General features: G+C 48.5%; 2 protein-coding genes across 20 annotated transcripts in view; both read left to right on the top strand.

Annotated features, from left to right (window-relative positions):
• Positions 1–15855, top strand: part of MSRA (methionine sulfoxide reductase A) — a 390059-nt gene extending 374204 nt beyond the window's left edge. For 9 of the 15 annotated variants that reach the window (XM_007192694.2, XM_057548034.1, XM_007192700.2 and 6 more), the window contains 3 exons: positions 7099–7249; positions 9918–10125; positions 15751–15840. In XM_007192694.2, the coding sequence (XP_007192756.2) occupies positions 7099–7249; positions 9918–10114 (348 nt within the window). In that variant the 3' untranslated portion in view covers positions 10115–10125; positions 15751–15840. Of the gene's footprint in view, positions 1–7098; positions 7874–9917; positions 10126–12067; positions 12132–15750 lie in introns of those variants that run through there. The other 6 variants (XR_452004.3, XM_007192695.3, XM_007192697.2 and 3 more) reach the window with 6 other exon arrangements.
• The window catches only part of PRSS55 (serine protease 55), a 71115-nt gene continuing 63928 nt past the window's right edge, over positions 15851–23037 (top strand). For 3 of the 5 annotated variants that reach the window (XM_057548028.1, XM_007192706.3, XM_007192708.3), the window contains exons 1-2: positions 15851–15978; positions 17687–17768. In XM_057548028.1, the coding sequence (XP_057404011.1) occupies positions 15871–15978; positions 17687–17768 (190 nt within the window). In that variant the 5' untranslated portion in view covers positions 15851–15870. Of the gene's footprint in view, positions 15979–17686; positions 17769–23037 lie in introns of those variants that run through there. The other 2 variants (XM_057548029.1, XM_057548031.1) reach the window with 1 other exon arrangement.

The raw sequence follows: 23037 nt of genomic DNA, 5'->3' as shown, positions 1-23037 counted from the left end.
TATCCTGCTCTGTAGAGTTCCAGCTCAAGGTTCCTGGTGGGTTCATACTGACCTTCTGTACCTCAGACACGTGTGTGGCAGGACAGGGCAGACTCAGCTCCCTGGGGTCTCACCCATCCTGTATTTCCAAATTCCAGGGACAGCATGTATGTGGGAAGGAGCATGAAATCCAGAGCCAGACAGATCTGGAGTCTTATCCCAGACCCACCACTAACTCTCCAGGCACATGAATTTGAGCGTGATTCTTAACCTCTTTGAGTTTCCTTGTGGGTGGAGTCAGAATAACTATTCCCCCACCCCTACAGGATTCCTAGCGTGATGAAATGAGAAAATGAAAGACAGGGCGTCCTAAGCTTGCGTCTGCCCCTTTGGAGGGCCCTGCAAGCCCCTCCTCTGACATCCATCAGAAAATCGATGTGGAGCCTAGTATTTAACATGCAAACTCTGCTTTCCTGACACTTGGAGTAGGTCTTCTGCCATCTCTTGGAATCAGGTGATACTTGGAAAGTTTGTGGAATTCAGTATTGGGGGGGGGGCATTTATCCCTCTGAGTGGATGGGAGGCAGGCAATGCCAGCTGTCTATCAGGGGGCCTTAGAGGAGCTCTCTGATTGGCCCTCCATCTTTACAATGCAGTCATTGATAGGTGGCATCAGTTGAGGTAGGACAAGATAAAGAATAACCGAACCACATGTTTGCAGCAAGTCTTTTTACTGTTGAACTCCTTTTGCACTTCCTTGGAGGAGATTAATGTCAAAGCAGCAGGCAACTGATAAAAACAAGCCAGGAAGGATCTGTGTAACTCATGGGGTGGGCTTGTCATGCAGCAAGCTGTGTTATTTGACAGCTAAAAAAAAGCAACGAGAAGCAACCAAGTGTCCATTGATGGATGAAGGGGTAAACAAAATGTGATACATACATACAACAGAATATTATTCAGCCTTGAAAAGGAAGGAAATTCTGACACAGGCTACAACATGGATGAACCTCAAGGACATTATGCTGAGTGAAAGAAGCCAATCACAAAAGGACAAACACTGTAGGATTCCATTTATGAATACCTAAAATAGTCAGATTTACAGAGACAAAAAGTAAAATGGTGGGTATGAGGGACGGTGGGGAGGGAGGAATGGGGAGTTGTTATTTAATGGGAACAGAATTTTAGTTTTGCAAGATAAAAAGTTCTGGAGACTAGTCACGCAACAATGTGAATGTACAAAACACTACTGAACTGTACACCTGAAAATGGTTAAGATGGAGAATTTGAAGTTATGTGTATTTCCCCACGATTTTAAAAAAAGTCAGTGAGATGACCAAGAAATACGTCCCATGTTTTGAGTTCCAGGGATGTGAGCAGGGTGGGGAGAGTATGATCCAAATATAGGTGTCTAGGTCTCTTTTGGATCTTTTGAAATAGTGACCTGTCCCTCTCTAAGGGGAGGGTAGCTCCTTCATCTGGCCACGGTGGTCGTGTAGCAGTGCTGGAAATAGTCAGGGGACAGGTGCTCGTCCTGTCACTGATGAGTGGCTCTGGGCAAGCCTCCTCTCTGCCTGCGCCTTGGTGTCCTGCGCTGAGAAATAAGAGGATAATTCTCCCCTCTTCAGTCAGTGAAAGCCTCGCGTGGACTACGGAGCGTGCGGAGGCCCTTTGGAGACACTGCAGTTCAGGACGAACACAAGGACTTGGGATTGAGGCTGCTTCTCTGCCTTGATACACTTCTCGCCCTACCTGTTGGCGCTCCAGCACGGCCTGCACTGCTGTGGCCTCCAGGCAACGTTCAGGGTGGCCTCAGAGTCTGTCGTTTCCACGCAATACGCTGAGTATCCCTGGGCACCTGGAGAATCTCAGCGACGCTAACAGTGAGCTTGTTAGCGGGTTGCAGTAAGCAGAAAGGTCACGTGTTCATTAATTTTATTAAAAGAAAGGCTTCCTGCCGGCAGCCCTGGAAGGGTGGGTTGGGCCCAGGACACTCCCGCTGGCAGAACATCTGTAAGGGAACGGCCTGGCCACCTCCTCCACAGGCTGGGGCTGGAGACACCGCTTGGGAGCTGGGAGCTCTGCCCCAGCTTATTGACCCCCCACCTCTTTTTCCTGCTCCACAGAGATGGGCTGTGCAGCTGTAGAAGTAGGGCGTGCCCGCGGGTGGAGACGGAGGCCTGCCTAAGGAGGGCAAGATGGTAGGCTCCTTTCCCCCAGGGTGAGCATTGATGGGAAAGTAGGTCAGGACTACCACGTAGTCAGAATGTGCCAGGATGCTCTGCGCCGTCTTGGACTCTCATCATAGCACATTGAGGGAAGCATCGTGCCCATTTTACAGATAGAAAAGCTGCTTCCGGGAAGAAAATGATAAGAGAATAAAGGCATAGGAGGCTTCCTGGGGCCATCTAAGAACAGGGTGAGGTAAGAGTCTGTGAGAAAAGCATCTGATCAGTTCCACTAGGTGCCCCTCCCACAAGAGATCCTGAGCCAGGTGTCACACTGACGTGCATTATTTCACGTTAGACCCCACTTCCTTCCTTCTTAAAAATCAGCAAAAAAAGTAAAAATAAAAATAAAATGCAACAAACAAGGAGCCCTAGATAACTGTTTTGGCGTCAACAAGAGTGGAAGGTAGAAAAATGAGGGCTGGGGGTGGGGGGCAGTTAGGCCCAGTAGCTCCTCCTCGGGGGCTGGTCCTGGTGAGGAACCGAGCAGAGCAAGCGGGCGTGCAGGGCTGCCTTTCTGAGTGGCAGTGGGTGAACAGCCCTGGAGCCTGGAGTGACGAAGGATGAGTTGGGCCTGGGGTTTGACCAGCGAGAGAGGGTGTTTCCTGGAGGCATCTGACGGGGGTTTGGGCCGTCTGCGGGGGTCACTTTGACCTCACGCTCTGCACTCCGTTTCAAAGGTGGCTCTGTAGAGTCTGAAGGAAGAACACAGAGTCTCCTGGGGCGACGTCAGCCCGGTCTGGAGGCAGGGCCCGCTAGCCTGGGGGCCCCCAGGGGTGCATCCTGAGCGGTTTGCTGTGCTTGAGGCCAGAGCGTTCGCTGCAGATGCTTTCAGCTCTTTATCTGCCACAATTTTCCTATGGGCAGCCCACTCTCATGGGTACAGCTTCCTTTTTATAAGATACCAGGAACCTCTGTGGGTGATGTGATTCATCATTTCTATAATCAGGACTGGCCTGTCATCGGTGTGGTCCCTGTCGTGGACGATGGGGGAGGCCACACATGTCCCAGCTCTCCTGACACTCCCTTCCCTCCCACGCGAGTGGGCAGGTGAGCGGGAATGATGCGAGGATTGGGGTAGCCTTCCATCTGCCCTAATTCATGAAGGAAAAGTAAGCTACAAACAACGACACAGCCGTTATCAGTCACAAATTACTTATGACACCCCCAGTAACTGACTGGGGACCTGGCGTACGGAGGTGCTGTAGGAGAAGGGTCTGGAGACTGAGGTGCACCCATCAACACCAGCACAGCTTGGGCGTGAGGCCAGATTGACCACTGGACTTTGGGGGCCAGAGGGACCATCTATAACCCGGTCTTCATCGCCCACCTCCTGCTGCTCCGCCATCACCTCAGTCACCCCTGCCCCCAAAGAGTGAAAGGGCTTTTTCCTGAGCTGCAGGTGATGCTGAGGCCATCCTTCTGTGGAAGATGATTGGCCGTCTCTCCACGGACACGGCCGCTGCAACGCATGGTCTAAAGAGTAAACCCGCCCTGGGGAACTGGCCGAGAGTCTGTGACAAGGAAAGTGACAGACAGACTCAGCTTCCTGGTCCCCGAGCTCCTCCTCGCTGCTCCTTCCCAGGTCCGCAAGGAGGTGCTTTGGCTTGAGGCAGCAGCAGGGACACAGGTGGAAACCCGAAGGTTAAGAGGAGCACCAAGAGATCCCCAAGACTCGTTCACTCATTTCTTATATTGATACATTAAGCGCTGAGATGAGGTAGAGAAACAAGACAGTCCATACTGTCAAGGAGCACGCGGTCCAGCACGTGTAATGCCAGAGGGGAGGGGAAGTGGATAATTACGATGCGATGTCTCAAGTGCCATAAGGGGTGGTAGTGTCGTGGGAGCCTAGGAGATGGAGTAACTTCAGCCCTAATGAATCAGGAAAGGTTTTATACAGGTGGGGACATTTGACCTGGGTCCTGAGAGGTGGGTAGGAGTTCGTGCCATAGAGAAGAGGGAACATTCTAAGGAGGTCGTGTGCAAGGGAATGGAATGTTCAGGAAATATGTAGGGGTCAACATGACCAAAGAAAATAGTACACAGAGAGGGAAAGAAAAGAGCTAGAAAACGGGGAGGGAGTGAGGCTGAGGAGGTGGGGTGGGACCCAGCAGGAAGACGGAAGGGCCGGCAGGTTCTCCCAGGGATCGGGGTTTAAGGAGCTATTACCAGCAGCCGGCTCTCCCAGCAGCTCTAGGGTGTGCGCGCGCGTGTGTGTGTGTGTGTGTGTGTCTGTCTGTCTGTCTGTCTCCGGATGCCAGTGAGGAAGCAGAGGGCCGGGGCTCTGGGAAGGAGGGAAATAGAGACAAGATAGGGTTTTCGTTTTCCCACTTCCTCTGTTTTACATCCAGTTTCTTTTGGGCGCTTTTGTCCCCCTTCCCCAGTTTCAGAGCGAGGTTGAGGACAGCCCCGTGCTAAGTGAGGCCTCAGCCTGGAGGCTGCTGGCCCAGTGCACGGGGGCGACGTCCACCGCAGAGCAGACGTGGCCAGAATGTCCCAGTCTAATGGGAGGTGCAAGAGGGCAGCGTGTGGGTCTGTCTCCTGCGGGTTTTCATCGCTTTTTAGTCTCGGTTTTTTCCTGCCATCTGGTGGTGGAGCCTGGTACTGCACGCCCCCTCCCCACACCTCCCTTCCCGCTGCTCCCGGAAGGATGCTGCCCTGGGGTGGTCGTGGGCAGGGGTCGCTCGGAGCCGGCGTGAGAGGGGGAGGGGAGCCGGGCAATAGCGCCCACTGGCGCCGGCCTCCCTGCCTCGGGGAAAAGAAGCTTCTGGAGACGGCGGCTGCGGTCTCCAGGGCCTCGGGAAGGCCGTCCTTGTTCGTACTAGGAGGATGGCCATTTGTGAGGGAGACAGATGCGGGCAGGCGGGAGGGCGGCGAGTGGGGAGGAGGCCCGCGGAGAGGACTAGCCGGGATGAGGTCACTCCCGAATCGAAGTCTGACCAGACAGTTAACCAGTCCCGGGTCCTCGTGCTCACGCAGGTTCTGGTTCCGGAAAACATTCCTGGCACTAAACGCCATGTTCATCGCGGTTCATCACAGAAACAGAAAGTGTTGGAGATATTTTAAGCGGGGCGGGTTTCACAAAGGGAATTTGGTGCTTCCAGAATCATTTGAAAGGCTGTTGGAGTGAAGGTCAGGGAACAGCACCTCTGGATTTCAGGGTGCCCGGAAGTTACAGAAGTGGCTGGAAATCATTGCGATGGCTTTGACTGCCCGCAGCACGGGAGTGAATGATTCTCAGGGGCAGCTGTCAGAGCCCCAGGTCTGCTCTCTGCCGTGCTCGTGCCCGTCCCCACAGCTGCACCTGGCCGATAACAGCTTCTCCGTGGATTTACCCACCAGCTGTCACGTGCCCTTCTCCCGTCAGTGGGATCTAAACCGGGGCGCGGCTGGCGGTGAGATGTGGCAAATGCAGTTTCCCAGCTTGCAGCCAATGCAATAGCAGGGCGAGCCGAGGATGTCAGGGGCCAAGACGCAGTATCGGACACAGACTTTTAAATATGGACGATAATAACAGCATCAATACTTCCTTCAGACGGCTGCTGTGAGGCTGAAGTTAACCCAGAGCGTGGCATGTGGTAAACCCTCGATAATTGCTCGCTTACAAAAAACTGTCAAAACTGAAGTCAGAATGGCTCCCCATTCTCCTTTCTAACCCTTGTAAGGAAACTGGCCGCCTCTGAGCTGCAGCGTCCAAACCAGCCGCCTTAGTGAGGATCCTTCCTTTACCCCTCCTGGGCCTGCCTGGCGTCAGATCCGCAGTCAACCTCATTCTGGCTCAGAGGGCTGGGAGGAGATTCAGGAAGAAGGTGAAGGTTCTCAGGGAAAATCAGTGACTCGTGCTGAGTATTAGATTGGATTCCCTGTACTGTGCTGATTTGAGGACTTCATCTTAAATGGACCAACGACGGTCAGAGCCTGGTCAGTTCTGTCATGAAAACACAAGTTGGGGCTCAGCCGCGCACCCCTGTCCAAAATGGAATCAGTGAACCCGGGTCGAGTCTCTGCGGCCTTGCGCTCAGATACCCCGAGCAGCCTGTACCAGGAAAGAATTAGGGCACAGCTGAAATCCAAAAGGGAAGGGAAACGGGCTAAGATCCACGGGGAACAGTGACTAGTTCTTCATCCGTCTCCTGCCCCAAATAGCTCCGCTCTCCTCCCCCACTGGTGTTTACATGTGTTCCTTGCCTGGCAGCAGATGCCACCGGGCCTTAAACTGGGTCACAGAGGGCGGTGAGGAGCCGACCGGGCCCTCAGGCCACGTCCTCCCCTGCCCTCACTGCCCAGAGGCTCCAGGCTGGAGTGGCAGAGCCTGGACCCCAGGTGGCCCCTGCCCTCCAGGGCATCCTGGCAGGGTCCCTGCTGCCCAGAGCCACAGCCGGCGAGGGGGGTCCTCCGTCCAGCCTGTGAGGGAGCAGACGGGTCGGCGCTGGGTGCGGCTGCAGCCTCCCCGCGCCCTCCTGCCCTGCCAGCCCCTCTCACCGCAGCCGGGCGCGCATCTCCTCAGGGACCCCAGCCGCCCCCGGGCAGCCGGGGGGCCACACGGCCCTGCTGCTTCCCCGGGACACAGGGGGGCTTCACACAGACCCACAGGGCCCAAACCAGGGCTCCCGACACCCACGGGGGCAGAGGTGGTGTGGAGGGTAGAGCATAACTTACAGTCAGAACCAAACCCAATCAAACCCAACCCGGATTTCACACCCCGGCGCCCTGGGGCCCACGAAGGGAGATGGTTGCCCAGAATAACCCAGCAGGGAAGTGGCCGAGCCCGGGCCCCAAGGACCACTGCACACCCCCAGCCACGTGTCTCCCCTCCCATCCTGACCTCCTGGCCCTCCTCCTTCCCAGGATCCCCGCGCTTCGGGCCCTGATGGCGCCTTTCCCTCCACAGGTTCTGTCAGAGCACGGCTTTGGCCTGATCACCACCGACATCCGGGAGGGACAGACTTTCTACTACGCGGAGGATTACCACCAGCAGTACCTGAGCAAGATCCCCAACGGGTACTGCGGCCTCGGGGGCACCGGAGTGTCCTGCCCGCTGGGTATTAAAAAGTAATTTCTTCCCACATGGTCAGCCCTTGAGGTCACAGCAAAAATGCTTCCAACAAATCGGGCAGTTCTTTTGTGGTTCATTCACATCAGTTGCTTTTTGAAGTACACAAAGGCATTCATAAAAATCTGGTTTATTGAGGTATAATTTACACGAAGTGCAGTGGCAGGTTGATAACATGTAATTTATCTTCTAATAAGTTATGGTGGGAGGAGAGCTGTGAAATCTTTTGGATCATTTGGTGTCTGAATGAGAATAGTGAATAATCAGTGTTCACCCTTCTTGTGCCTGGGTGCCTGCCGTGGATGCTAGGGAACCAAGCTGGGAGGTTGTCAGAGGGGATAGGGCATACTTTATCTGTGCCCTGTTCCACCTCGCAAGCCCTCCTGCCCTCCAGTGCCTTCAAATCTGCAAACATTTGTAGCCACAATGAGTCGTTCACTGAAATACTTTGCTCAACTGATCCTATATTTGTGTAAAGGGCTTTCTCTCTCTTTTCGGCCCTCCTCGTGGCAGGGAAAAGATGTGAGTTAGCTTGATGAATTTTAACGCTTTGCTCACAGCTATGAGAAATGCTTGTTCTAATAAAAGTCTACAGTCTAATAATACAAACTGTCTGATATCTCATCTGTCTGTTACTTGTTTAGGTAGGATATTTCCAAGTATTGTAAGATAAATTTTAGAGCTCTCAAAGAGCTTGCAAGGGAAAAAGTCTTAAGAATCGTTTTCCCCCAAATGGGAAATCTGATTGAAATCTTTAGAAAACAGGTCCACCTCTAGCTCCTTGCAACTTTAGTAATAATAGCTGTTTTCAACACGCCTATTACAACCATCACATCAGGGGCTATTCTAGAGAACAGACACATGCAATCCCTGCCCTTAAGAGTCTTTATATTCAAGACCAGGGGTGGGGGAAGTACACAATAAACAAGTAAACCCATGAATAAGTAAGATAATTGCTGGTCCTGAGAAGTGATAGGAAGATGGTGAATAGGGTAAGATGTTAAGTTGTATCTGGGTGCTGTGGAGTTGTATTCAGAGCTGTGTTAGCCACGCTGCTCAGGGGAGGTGGTGAAGCAGTGAGGTCCGTGAGGTGGTGACACGTAAGTTGAGAACCGAATGATCTGAATGATGCAAAGGAGAAACAGACACACGAGTTGGGAGAGGAGAGCAGAGCTCTGGGGGCAGGAGATGGACTAAGAAATAAGACATGGTTCCCCCTGGATATAGCCCATTTCTTTCTTTTCCCTCTTGGAATTCTGCTGTGCCCTAACTAAACACATCAAGAATACTTAAGTGGAGTAGCTATCCCTAATCACTGTCGGCAACCCCACTGTGGTGCTTGAAGGAAAAGCTTTCCAACTACAAGGACCAGGAAGTATAAATGGCCCAAGACAGGGGGGATTTTGTGGTGTTTGAGAAACAGAAAGGCCAGTGGGGCTGGAACAGTGTGAATGAGGAAGGTACTGGGGAGAAGTATCTCAGAGAGGTAGGAAGAGCCAGACCATGCGGAGTCTTCTAAGGACATGTTAATAGGATTAAAAATTTTTATTCTAATTTATCCCTCCCCCACCCCCTTTCCCTCTGGTAACCGTTAAGTTTGTTCTCTATGTCTGTGAGTCTGTTTCTGTTTTGTAAATAAGTTCATTTGTGTCATATTTTAGATTCCGCATGTAAGTGATATCATATGGTATTTGTCTTTCTCTTTCTGATTTACTCCACTTAGTATGGTCGTTTCTAGGTCCATCCATGCTGTTGCAAATGGCATTATTTCATTTTTTTATGGCTGAGTAATATATATATATATATATATATATATATATATATATATATATACATATATATATACACATACACACACACACACACACACCCCACATCTTCTTTATCTATTCATCAGTTGATGGACATTTAGGTCGCTTCCATGTCTTGGCTATCGTGAATAGTGCTGCTATGAACATAGGGGTGCATGCATCTTTTCGAATTAGAGATTTCTCCAGACATATGCCCAGGAGTGGGATTGCAGGGTCACATGGTAGTTCTATTTTTAGTTTTTCGAGGAACCTCCATACGGTTTTCCATAGTGGCTGTATCAATTTACACTCCCACCAGCAGTGTGGGAGGCTTCCCTTTTCTCCACACCCTCTCCAGCATTTGTTATTTGTAAACTTTTTAATGATGGCCATTCTGACTGGTGTGAGGTCATACCCCATTGTAGTTTTGATTTGCATTTCTCTAAGAATTAGTGATGTTGAGTGTCATTTCACGTGCCTGTTGGCCATCTGTATGTCTTCTTTGGAGACATATCTATTTAGGTCTTCTGCCCATTATTTGATTGGACCGACAAGGGCGTAATTTCCAAAATACACAAATAGCTCATACAACTCAATAACAACAACAACAACAAAACCAGTAAGCCGTGTGTTTCTTTCGCACCTCATCTCTAGGACATTTCTACACCAGTGATTTCCTGATCCTGGATCTTAGCACTGTTACTCATGGTCTCTGAGAGCCAAAAGCAGCATTTACTGGGGCTCTGAACCAGGTAGAAGCAAAGGAAGGTAAAGAACAAGGACCTTTCTAGAGACCAAGTCTGCAGGTCTCAGGGATGAGCTTACAAATGAAGGGGAATCGAGGAGCTGGAATGTTTCTCATTGCAGGAGCAAAAGAAATGGAAAATGAAAGAAGCTGTGCAAGATACCTGCTTGTGAGAGAGGAAGAGAATAGGCCTTCTGTTTCAGAGATCCTTGGCATACCCCCGCCCCTGTGGAAAGATGCTCCATCCAAACCTTTGGAGAGGCCGCAAGCTGAAGTTGGTGACCTGCCTCTGAGTCCCAGGGGAACCACAGGCCTTTGAGTGGGTCCCAGGTATATTTTAAGCGCTTCTATAAGTATATGATTATTTCAGGCACAGCTATTTCGTATGAGAATCCCTCCTTGCAACCTGCACCCCACCCTTGACCTTACTCCACAGACTGAGAAGGACACTTGGTTGTGAGGCAATGCAGTGTTTAATCACGGGGATAATAGAAACATCACAAAATACAGTAACAAGATGGCCCAGGGTGATAGAAGCAAACTGTCCCCGGAGTCCGGTTCATGCTTGTAGGGCCTTTTTGACAGCTTGGTCTCCTTCTCAATCCATGACAGATAACTAGACACCTTCGTGTATACTCCAGGCAGTTTCTTCCGGCCACAGCCCACTCCCCAGCTGACAATGCCCAGCTGGTACCATTTGCTTGTGCTGGGTTTTTTCTGGCAAACCAGAGGCCCCCCACTGTCACCCTAGGAGAGAAGAGTTGTTTGGGAGTGGAAGGGATGGTGGAAAGTTGCTCTTACAGCCTATTGAGGGGTGGGCGCCTGGCACGAGGCACAAAGCACTTATGGTGTCATTGGAGGACGGGTGGATGTTTCTACTTTTGGTTCGGCTCTCCAACAACATGCCTATACTCCCAGCTCTGTGACTGTCAGAAAAGGGAGCGAACAGTTTGGTCAAAAGCAATGGTGATGAATGACAATTTGGTCAAAAAATAAATATCCATCATCAACATCCAGTGACATGCATTCATTCTGATATACCAAGGAGTGGTTTTCTAATCCGTTCTGCCTCTAAGCACTTTTTTGTTTTTCAGGATTCTTTCAATTTCCCCAGAAAGACCTCATTTTGCTCTTTCTGTGTTGTTCACGATAGCAAAAAGTAAAAACTGAAACCCAAAAGCCATTATGCTTTATACTAGGTCATTGGTTGAAGGCAGCAGGCATACAGAACGCAAAAAGTACAAAAATTGTGTCAAAATGTTAGATTGTGGTTCAAAACATCAAATTTTAAACAACTTACAAATTTTAAAGCATCATGAAAGAGATTGCCAAGTAAGCACAGGTGGAGCAGACGTCATTGACATGAAAATGAAGGAATGCACTACCTTTCATGCCCCCAAACCTTTTGGACCATTTAAAATTTTCTATTAAAGAATAATATATCTTCAAAAAAAAAAGAATAATGTATCTTCATCAAAAAATCAGATAAAACAACAACAACAAAAATCAGAAAACTGGGATATGGAAAAAGAACATGAAGAATGCCCATAATTATATAAGTAAATATAAGCACACACACACGATTGTGTATAAGAAGAATTTTCAGGTAAGATACAGTTAACATTGTTCCTCTGGGGAGTGAACAGGAGAACAATTGTAAGAGGTAAACTTCCTCTTCACTGTTATACCCCTGGAATTTTCTTTACTGGGTACTGAAATAAATAAGTGAAATAAACAACATTTCTAATTTCAACCATGCAGAGGCAACTCTTTAGCCAAATGTAACTTTCCACATCCTCATGTATGCAAATACGTACACGTCATTATTATTTTACAGAAATAGGATCAGGCGGTACGTAGTGTCTCACAGCTTACAAAGATCTATTTTTGAAAATATTAAGTAACACACAGAAGAGTCAGAAAGAAGCACCATTTAATGATATGCCAAAAATCCAAATCCAAAACAAACAACAACGCCCCCCAAATAGGATATGGGTTTATTTGGTTTTTTTTAAACCAGATTGTTATCGTGAACAAATTGCTGTGCCCATCAGCTTCCTTTGAACCAAACTGTTCTTCATCCAGTTCTTTGAAGTCATTGGAAATTCCCATGACCTTTCTTTAAAATGAAGAATTGCACTCGCTTCTCTAGGGATGAGGGGATCTATGTGAAAGATGTACAGTTAAGAATTTAAATTTCTGGAGCCAAACAGACCTTGGTTCAGATCCCAGGGTGAATACTTAGTTGAGAGAATGTGAAATTTTTCTTCAGCGTTTTGAGGCTCCTTTTGATGCTGGTGATGACTGTACCTTTCCTGCAGGACCACGGTGTGAAGGTAAGCAAATGACACCTATAAAGCACTATGCCTGGCCCTAATATAGAGCAAGCCTGTACTCACTGGCAGCTCCCACCATTTTTGTGGTTGGTAAACCAGGCACATCTGGGCGGGGCCGTGCTGGGCTGCTGGATTTGGAGCCCTGTCTCTATTGGAACCCAAAAGATGGCTCTCACCCCTGAAGTCAGCGCACCTTGGTTGGAACTCGGGGTCTGTACTTTACCTTGCTGGTGTGTCCTCCGCAAGGCTGTCAGCTTTCCTGGTCCTCCTTTTCCCATCTAAAATAGGCCTGCTTCCTAGAGCTAGTTTGACGTATTTGTGGAAGCAGTTTGTATGCTATTGAGCACTGAACAGATGTAAGAGATGATGATGGAGGAAACAATATTCGTAGTGTTTACCATGACCCTCCTCTGCGCCATGCTCCTCTAAATGCTTTTGTGCATTGACTCATTTTATCTTCACAGCAGTCCTAAGAGGACTCTTAGTAGTCCCATTTTACAGATGGAGAAATCTGAAAAGGCACAGGCACAGAGGGGACTCCAGGCAGTGAGTAGAGGAGCTGGGAGGGAAGCTAAGGGAGCCCGCAGCGCTAACCACTGGCCTGCACGGCCTGCCTTTGGTTACAGAGCATCCCTCCCAAATTCATGTCCACCTGGAACCTCAGAATTCGACCTTACTTGGAAATACGATCTGTGCAGATGTAATTAGTTCCATTAAGATGAAGTCCTACGGGATTAGCATGGGCCCTACTCCAATAACTGGTATCCCTATAAGAAGAGAGAGCAGAGGAGACACACGCATACAGGGGGGAAGGCCTGTGAAGATGGAAGCACCGATCAGAGGGTGCACCTACAGGCTAAGGAGCGCCCAGGGTTGCCCGCAACCACCAGAAGCCAGAAAAGGCAAGGAAGGATCCCCCCCTAGACCCTCCAGAGGGAGCGTAGCCCTGCCGATGCCTTGATTTTGGACTTCTGGCCTCTGGGAGAGAACACGTTTCTGTTGTTTTAATCCACCTCCTATCCAGAGGAGAGAGAGGGCAGCCAGGTAGCCTGGCACTGTTGGCCAGCCTTCTGGGGCAGCCCCTCTCCAGGCCATGGAGAAGCTATGTTACCTGGCAGGTGTCCTTCCCACCTTGAAGGTCCCCGGCGCACAGCATGCTCTTGGTGAGCAGAGGCATCGTGTGGAAGCATGTTTCCCACTCGATCAGCTGGATGTTGACTTTCCGCAGCACTGTTTCTGTACTTCGCTTAGGAACTGACCCAAAGAAGAAGCAGATGGAGAGAGGACCCTGAGCTCAACGTGGTCCCTGAGGAGGACCCACCCACATCATGTCTTTTCACCTCAACAACAAGGGAACTGCTCTGTGGCCCCGGCAATGACCCAAATTTGGACTGGGTGAGGAGGGGGTAGGAGGGGTGTCCGGGAGACTCTTGAGCCCACCCTCTCTGAATCAAGAGCTCCTAGCACTGGGTTTGTACTGGATTTCAGCCTCAGTGAACCATTTTCTCACCCTGCTGAGGGTGCCAGGTTCCAGCTAGGGTCCTAAAAAGGAGTTTCATTCAAATCCATGAGGATGTAAAGAGAACCCACGATGACAAGTTCTGTCCTGGGACCCACGGCACAAAAAGATGGGCTTGAAGCTCGTGTCGGAGTCCTTGAGGAGTTCACTGCCTGTGGGCTCTAGCTGAGCCCAACTCCTAGAATGTCCACTTCCGAAGATGGGGATGTGTTCCTCTTTGTATGTTGCTGAATCCCTGGAGCCTACAACACTGCCTGAATCATAGAGGAGTTTCAAAGAAAATGAGGTAAATGAAGCATGAGGAACTCTAAGTTAAGAAGGTGGCCTTGTTTTTGAAGCTATTGAAAAGCTTCTAAGGGCAATTCCCAAGGAGAAATCTAACACAGCTCTGAGTTTTGGGACCACGTGGGAATCCATGTAGAGCCATTTGGGTGCCTCCTTGGAAGGGCAGCACCGAGTGGAATGTGACTTTTCCTGCTCTGTTGATTATGGGGAAAGTCACGTTCACCAAGAAGGAAGACAAGAGGACACCATTCTGTGGGCTGGCTGGGCAAACCGGCAGGAGTAGGTTACAGGTTGACTCTAGAAGGACAAATTTACATTCGGTTTATCCCGTCCTCCTTGGCCTGGATCTGTGGTTTTCAGAGATTTTAGCCACAGAGCCCTTTATCACAGGGGGCGGAACTGGCCCCATCAATTGGAACGGAGCTGCTCTGGCTGACAGTGGCGTGGACGTCCCGGAGCCCAGCCCCTTTTCCCATGGGTATGTCCCTCCACCTTCCTCCAGGTCACCCTGAAGGCTGAACACTTCTGCCTGGCTTTTCCCTGAGGCCCTGTTTAGGGTTCCTGTTTCACAATGTGGACCTAAAGCTTGCTCCACGCGCCCAGGGAGGATGGCTCCCACGTGGACTGAGCAACAGGGTCATCGTGGGACTTTAACTGAGAACCGGAAGCACCCAGGTGCACGAGGCAGACCTCCTAAGGCCAGCAGAGCCTCCAGACTTTGCTTCTCATTGCAAACCTCAGCCAAGGTGCCACCCCCACTCCCCGCTGGGCTGTAGTAACTTACTAGTAGTGCCCCATCCAGTCACCCAGCAGTTTCTCCATCTCTCTATGTCAGTGACCTCTGAAAGGCAGATGGGTACCTTCTTGACACCCAAGTTCAGTGGGGATTTGAGCAACAGCAAAGCTATGTCATTAATGTAGAACCAGCTGTCAAAATAATAGTGAGTAATTAGCTTGTCCACTTTTATCTTTGTCAAGTTCTCGGTGTCAAGATTTCCTTTACCATGTACGACCTCCAAGGTAGATCTTATTCCAAAACAAAAGAAAGAGAAAATAGGTAAGTGGTGGGAGGGTAAAAGGTGAGCCTTAGGAGAAAATAACGGCACTTGTGTGAGACTGCGATCCTGAGAGCATCTGCGGCTCTGCACTTGACACGGAGCCAGGGAGGAGGGGACTGACCTGAGTGCCAGCCTGCCCTCTGGCCAACCAGCTCTTGCCCTGATGGCTTTTCGCTTGGGCAAATTCACTTGTAAATTTCATCAACAAATGTCTGCGAAGCCATACTATGGCATGAGTAATTGAGGGACTTGACCTTGATTTGCAAGAAAAGCTGACTGGCTATATCACAGACACCTTGGAAGTTTTGCAAAACTGTTTTGTAGACTGGGACTCAGACAGCACCTTCCGCCATGCAGCCAGGCCCGGCCCCCTGCCCTCGGGGCCTAATCCTTCTATGATTTCCCCAACTCCGTGATCTCTGTCAGCCCACTTTCTCCCTGAGTGAGAGCAAATGCTTAGGAAAGGACTCTCCAGGAGTTTGGGCCAGGACTACATGCACTTAGCAAAATGCTGAGAAGCCCAAGGAACATTTGCTCTGCAGTGTACGTCCCACACAGCAAGCTGTGCAACACCCTAGGAGGAGAACGGTTTCTTTCCACCTGCAAAGTGTGATATTTAACACAGGTGTCTACCTCCTGGTATTTTGTTTAATGGCTGATGAACGTGAATAATAGGCATGTCGGGGCAAATATTCTACCACACTGGTTTGGAAAAAAAAATTCTATCTGCAACACTTACTTATTTTTGTTTTTGAAGCAATGGGCTGCGGTTAGAACCCACCACTCACTGAGGATCGATCCCCCACAGAGATGATTCCCACTGTCAAGGATATGCATCTGCCATGGGAAATCTACAGTGTCTGCAGGTACCCCGCCTATGATATCCGAAGCTTCTGACTTCTCAGAACTGTTTATTCTTTGGCCACATTTCACTAAGAGCAGAAAGAAGGAAGAGGGAGGAGAGACCCAGAGCCCAACAGTCAAGGTTGGTTGGCTTGGAAGACACTTAAGTATGATGCCCCTTTCTCACCCCCCCAGCACACAGACAGCAGTGGCTCAGCCAGTTTACTACCAGGTGGGAGATCCATCAAACAAAAACAATACCCTCCATGCCTACCAAGGGCACCGCAATTATGAGATTGTACTTTTGGGTGCCTTCACCATAGTTGGGCTTCTTGGAAGGGTCTCCGTCTGAGGGCCTGTGGGGAAGGGCACACAGCCACAAGCCCTGGGGCCGGATCTTGCTCTTGCACCCTAGTAGGGAAGCCCAAGGGAAATTGCCCAGCCCCTCCTTTCCCAACTGATTCCTTTCCTGCATTTTCTGTTGTGATTTACGGCACCACCGCGTTTCACCCAATTTTAATTCTAAAGATCATCCCAATTGCGCCTTGAGAGAAATTAAAATTTTGGCATTTCCTATGTGATAGGATTGTTTTGACAGCTTCTAATGGGTTTCCAACATCATCTGAGTAATGGGAAACAGTAAACATCATAAAATCTAAAATGCTGAATGCTTACTCTTTGCCAGACACCATTCTGTTTTGTCTAAATTAATTAATTTAATTCTCGTACAAACCTCACAAGATAGTTGAAATTATCATCATCTCATTTTAAAGGGTAGACCACAAAGGCAAGTTTAAGGTTAGGACAACTGGCCAAGGCCAACAGCTAATAAATGACTAAGCTAAGATTTGAACCTAGGCAGTCTGGCTCTGGAGTCTGTCCTCACAACCACTGGGCAAACTGCCTAAGTGTTAACCATACTTATACCCGGGGAGAAAAGTCCATGACGTTCATAATATTTCACAGAAGAGTCTAATCTGAGAGGAGTATCTATTCAAACCATCTCTGCAGCACACATGGTACCATCACCACACAACCTCACCGCCATGTGTGTCCCCACCACACGTCACCGTCAATCACACCGCTCATCACTACACATTTTACCGCCACCTTTGCACGTCGGCACCACCACTGCTGCCTCTCATCTCTGCCTTTGGGTTTCTCTCCTCCGACTTCCCTGGCCCTTCAGCTCCCCGGAAGTGCCCTGCTCCTTCCTACCTCGGGGCTCTTCCCCGTGCTCCTGCCAGAAAGAGAGGCTCCTCCCTCATCTGTCTCGCTCCTCTTTGCCTGTTTAATTCCTGTGTATCCCTCATATCTTAGCTCCTTCCTTGCCTTTTAAGGTTACACCAGCTACCCTCAGTATAACTTTCTTACTCAACACCCCACCTTCCCCTCAGAACACTAACAACGGTGATGAAGCATTTGTGAAACTGTTAAAGTCTACTTCCCCCGCTAAATTGTAATCTCTATGAGGGATTCCCATTGCTCCTGTCAAGGAAGACCACACATTGTAAGGAACCTGCAGCCCAATCTCAGATGAAAACGTTGAATTTTCAGAGCCAACAAGGGAATCTTGGACTTAATATACAATAAAACAATGTTGGATCTCTGGAAAATTTTTTAAATACTTAATTAAAATAATAATTTGTGAAAACTTAAACAAAATTACCAATGATTAGTAGTCAAATTGGACTAATAATTTAAAAGCCCCATATATTAATCTTTTTGCTATATAATGATAGCCACTTACTGAGCACCTACCATGAGTCAGCCTCTGAGTTGTGTGTGTGAGAGACACTTAATAATGCCAGCAAACCTCTGAGCTATGGTTTATTATCCCCATTTCACAGATGAGGAAACAATCTTGGAGAAATCACGTGCTTGCTCAAGACCGTTCAGCTTACGAGAGACAGATGGGGATTTTTCGGCCAGGTATGTCTGGTTCTAAAGCCCAGTTGTTTATTCATCTTGCTCGTAGCTTGCATGGTATGTCTATATTTTGACAAATCATCCACTCAATTCTTTGAGAATCTTATTTGGCTAAAATGATGATATGTGGTTTGGATGATTTCTCTCTAAGGCGAACATCAAACTGGTTGAGATATTATATCTAAAGCATTGATCATTGACTGTATCCTGGAAGGGAGGCTTTCTGAGTGAGGTGGGAAGAAGGTTTCACCTGGAGAGCTATCTGATTGGTGGGCAGTGGCAGTCTGCCATCCTCTGTGTAGAACAAAATGTTCAAAAGAGAAAAAAGAGAAAGAGAAAGCAAGATCTGTTAGCAGTTTCTGCTGATGGTTCGGAGGTGTTGGAGCGGCAGTAGGATACCAAACCAAGCTGGTACTAACAGATGCCTTTAAAACTTAAATGGGTAAGAAGTCGTCTTACACTTGGGGGAAAAAGTGCATAATAATGCATGACACAAAACTGAGCAAGAACTAATATTTAATAGATTACAGAATAGAGATTGAAAACTATCTGATCACATCTGAATCCTGGGCATGAACCGTCAATACTGAACTCAACAAGGACTAGAAATAAAGTCTTGCAACTCCAGTCAAAAAAAATAATAGATCCCAAACTCGAGGTTGTGAGAGGAGCTTTGACTTGGAAGTTTTTCATATGAAAATATCAACCACAAGATGCTGATGAGATGACCTGACCGATAAGCACTCCACTTCCTAGACTGTAGCATTTGATGGTCGTTGGTCTGGGGGCTCGAGGTGTAAGAATAGCATTAACAAATGGAGCGTGTTCAGAGGTGAGTAACTAGCATATTGGGAAGCCTTATTATAGGGAACATAAAAGGACGGGCCTTCAGACTTCTGCAGGGTTTTCTTAAAGACGTGGTATCAGACTCGCTCAGATCCAGTGTCAGTGGGTGAAAAGCATATGTTGGCATGAAAAGATCTTACAGTATAAAAATTCTGCCGTACTTTTACATTCCACTTTGTTGGACGTTACACAGAATTGAGGGTGACCTGGACAATCTGGGGCCTGTGGTTAATTTAGGAGAGTCCTGGGAGACCAGGGAATTTGTATATTTTTCAATATAAAAATGCACTTCATAGAATTCTCTATAGTGGAATAGGCTACCTCTAGGTTCTTCAATTTTCTCACCTTAAAATGAGGGGACTTAATAAAATCATCTCTAAGGTTTTTCCCAGTTCTAAAATACTCTACTTTTACAGTTTAAAATGACGAGGGGGAAACATTTTTACTTAATTACATTAATATAAAACATAACTATTTTTATTAAAATTCTTATATGTAAACATTGAAGCAAACTTTAGCTTCCTTATTCTGAATTTTTCCTTAAGAGGTATGTGATTTTCAGTACAACAGTTTAAATGCTGTATTGATATTGATGTCAGGCTGCCGGTGGTCATGCAGACTGAAACGTGAATGTATTTACATGAAAAGTCTTATGCAAGTCCAAAAATTCTTCTATATTTTTACATGCTCAATGGCTCAACTTTGTTGAAAATTAGAATTGGGGCTGGCCTGGAAAAATAAGAGACCCATGGTTGTGAATCTTATGAGAGTTCCTGGGAGCCTAAGGGGTTTATATAGTCTGTAGATAAAAAACCAAATGAAGTCTTGGGACCGCCAGCACTACAGAGCAAACTCCTGGTGGGGGAGTTAGGAGATCTTCCCTTGCAAATCCCACTGGAATGAAATCACTGCAGACTGTAGATTTTTGCCAAGTGACTGGTTGATCCAGACCCAGAGATGTGACCAAACAAATTAAGACAGGGAGGTCTCATCTCAACTTTTTAGTTGAGTGTTTTCTCTTTGCCTGCACCATCAGGGTGTTTCAGAAATTGTATTTGCCCCAAAAGACCCTTTCAATATATTGGTCACCATGAGAGAAAGAGAAGCATGACTGGAGAAACCACTCAAGTCTGCAGAAGGCACTGGTTTTAGCCTGGAAATTTCCTAGCTGGCAGGGCAGCTGGTGAAGAGGGAAGAAGTGAGATTGGGAGTCAGAAGTTCTGAGTTGACCCCGTTGGCTAGCTGTGTGACTTGGAGCCACTGATTTAACCTCTCTGTGCCTCAATATCCTCATCTTTAATACAAAGATAAGTATTAACACAGTCTAATGCCTATTTTTTCATGTCACATTGATTTAGAGGGATGACATTTGGTTTCATTCTAGTTTGGACCAAGGAGAAAGAAGTCTGAGTTTTGCCCAGGACTTTTGGTTCAATCTGGGGTCATCTCTGGGCAACATTTCAGTGGGAGGAAGTACCTGCTGGTCGTCTTCCTGCATCAGTGGCCATTCCTTCTCATACTTTTCTGCCAAATCCACCTCCTCTTCCAAAACTCACGGCTTAACCCTCAGACCACTTCTTTCTCTATGCACTTTGGCTAGAGTATCTCATCCTAGCCAGACTTCAAATATCATCTTTATACAGGTGCTCTCACGTTTACCCTCTCAGGCCTCTCCACTGAGCTCCCAACCCATTAACCAACTGCCCTACTCAGTATCTCACAAGAACGTCTGAGAGGTGCCTCAAACTTGACGTGGCCCAAACTGAACTATGGAACCTGACCCCACTCCACATCTTTCTTGTAAGCCTTCCACAGTTCTATGGATGGTACACCCGTCTGTTTGCCCAGGCAAGAGTTATCCTTGACGTCTCCTCTTCCCCTCACTCCCCACGAGCAGTGCATCGGTCAGTTCCATCAACTTTACCAAACAATGTCCTTCGCCAGCCATCCTCTCCATCCGCCCTGCTATAAACCCATCCAGGCCGTCATCCTGTCCTGCCCACTAACTCGTCCCCCTCCTTCCCCTCTTGCATCCCCACTCCTACACAGTCTATCCTCTGAAGCAGCCAGAGTGCTTTCTCAAGCACCTCTCATTTCTCACTCTCTGATGGCTTCCCACTGTAACCAGAATAAAATCCAGAGTCCTCACTGTGCCTTTACGAGCCCGTCTTTCTCCAGTGGCCCCTTCCCATTCACTCTGCCCCAACTTTACTGGCCTGTCTGCCTCTAAAACATACCCCACTCACTCAGTCTCAGGGCCCTTGCACTTGCTGTCACTTCTGCTTGGAAATACGTCTCCTTCTCATCAGGTGGGTCTCAGCCCAAGTCTTGTCATCTCAGGAAGGCTTTCCATGACCACCTATTAGAACAGTCTCAACTCCCACCTGCAGACCTCCCATTGCATTAGCCTATTTCATCTGCTTCATACCATTTAACGGGAACTGGAATTAACTTACTTATTTATTCATTTCTATGTTTAATACGTCCCTCCCCTCGCTAGATAGCAAAACTGCTTAAGGGTAGGAATTGAATATGTCATTCTCTGACATAAAACATCTCTCTCCTAAAACAGCTCCCAGCACGTGATAGAGGTTTGATATCTGTCAACCAGCAAATTGACAGCGTAGCACGAGGCTCCGTAAATTCTCCGGACTCAGGGAGATGAATCCATAGTAGGTATTAAGACGCTGCCTTCATTACAGTTATATTATTTATGTTTTGCATTAGACCAGTTAGGCTCTACATGATCCTTCAGGATGTTTTCAAAGAGAAAGCAGCAGAGAAATTCCTTTTTCTGATGACACAGGGCCTTAAAGCTGCAGGACACGGCTAGTTAACATCTCCAGATGGACAGCTAGTTACCCCTCTCAAACGGTTTACTTACATTGGCCCTTCACTCTGGAAAACTCTGGTACCTAACATAGATGTGAAATACACAAACACACACACATACATATGCATACACGGCTTCTCCACATGTAACTTTAAAGTCGGGAGTGTGTGGGGAGCAGTGATCTGAAAGTCTGGTCCAGGGGCCCCGGCATCAGATTCACTGGAGGGGCCTTATTAAAAGTGCAGTTCCTCAGATCCCACCCAGTACTACAGAATCAGCATCCTAGAACTTGACCTTTTGAACAAGCTCCCCAAGTGATTCTCCCGGCCGCCGAGGAGAGAGAGCCCCGGAGAGGCACAGACCCAAGAACACCATGAGAGACCTACGTGCCAGGCCGCTGTGAGACCAGGGCAGCAGCAGGGCGACTGGCAACAGAAGCACCGCTCTTCTGTCCCTCCGTCCTGTCATCGGCCCTGGTCTTTACTCAAGTCGATGAGGAGCTTCAGGTGAGACTGCGCATATTCAATTCAGAAGGACCGAGTCAGGGCCTCGCTCTCCGTGCCTGCAGTCTCACAGCCCAGCCTGATGCCCAGGTCACAATAGGGCACTGGGCGGAGCCAGCACAGTCCAGACAAGGCAGCCAGGGGGCCTCCTGGACCAGGACCTGATGATTCCACGAGCCAGCCCTCTGGGACGTGGAGGCCAGTGTGGAAGCGGGGGCAGAGGCAATGGGGCGGGAGGGCTCCACACCAGTTGGGCTCCTGCAAATCAGGGCATCTCAGACTCACTAATGCATCAGGAAAAAAGAGCTGAAGGCCTTCCTCAGGAGAAGGGACCTGAGGCTGCTGGTCCAAACAAGTCAGGTGATACAGCGGAGCGAGCACAGACTCAAGAGTCCTCCAGCAGAGAGCTCACATCACCAGTGGGACCTGAACTTTGAGCCTCAGTTTCCTCATCTGTAAAATGGGGATAATCATAATATTTCCATCAATATATTGTTGGATTAGTGAGATAGTGCGTGTATCTAGGACCTGGCAAATACCAAGCCCATGATTTTAATTCTCTGCCAATTTCATGTCTTCCAGAAAAGGAAGGCACATTGACCAGCTATTTCTATGAATAGGACGTGCATAAAGTACAGAACCCATGCATAGATGGGCTGCAGGGTGGCTTTTGTTCATATATTTCATTCATTTGTTCGTCCACTAGGTGACCTAGCACTTTACAGAGCATTTTCTATACGCCAGGCTTGGAGAATGATGCAGAGATAAACAATATTTGTTCTCTGTCTCCTAGAATCTGGGAGAGACATGTGAGCAGAGACACCACCTTAATACACTGGGACAAGTGTATCACTGGGACCTGCAGAGGGGCACCCAACCCAGTGTGGGGGGAGCACAGGTGTGTGGTGGGTGGGGAAAGAGGCCACTAGGGAAGATTCTCTAGAGGAAGAAATAAGCCCTGTCTGGGCTGAGTCAATCCACTGAGAGAGATGATGTTAGGGAGGGGCCAGAAGGCATATGTTACGGGTTGAATGGTGTCCTCCCCAAATTCATCTGTTGAAGTCTTAACCTCTAGTACCTCAACATGTGA

This window comes from Balaenoptera acutorostrata, chromosome 6, assembly GCF_949987535.1.
Source record: "Balaenoptera acutorostrata chromosome 6, mBalAcu1.1, whole genome shotgun sequence".
Classification (NCBI taxonomy): Eukaryota; Metazoa; Chordata; class Mammalia; order Artiodactyla; family Balaenopteridae; genus Balaenoptera; species Balaenoptera acutorostrata.
Note: the sequence above shows the minus strand (reverse complement) of the source record. Positions and strands in the feature narration are given on the sequence as shown.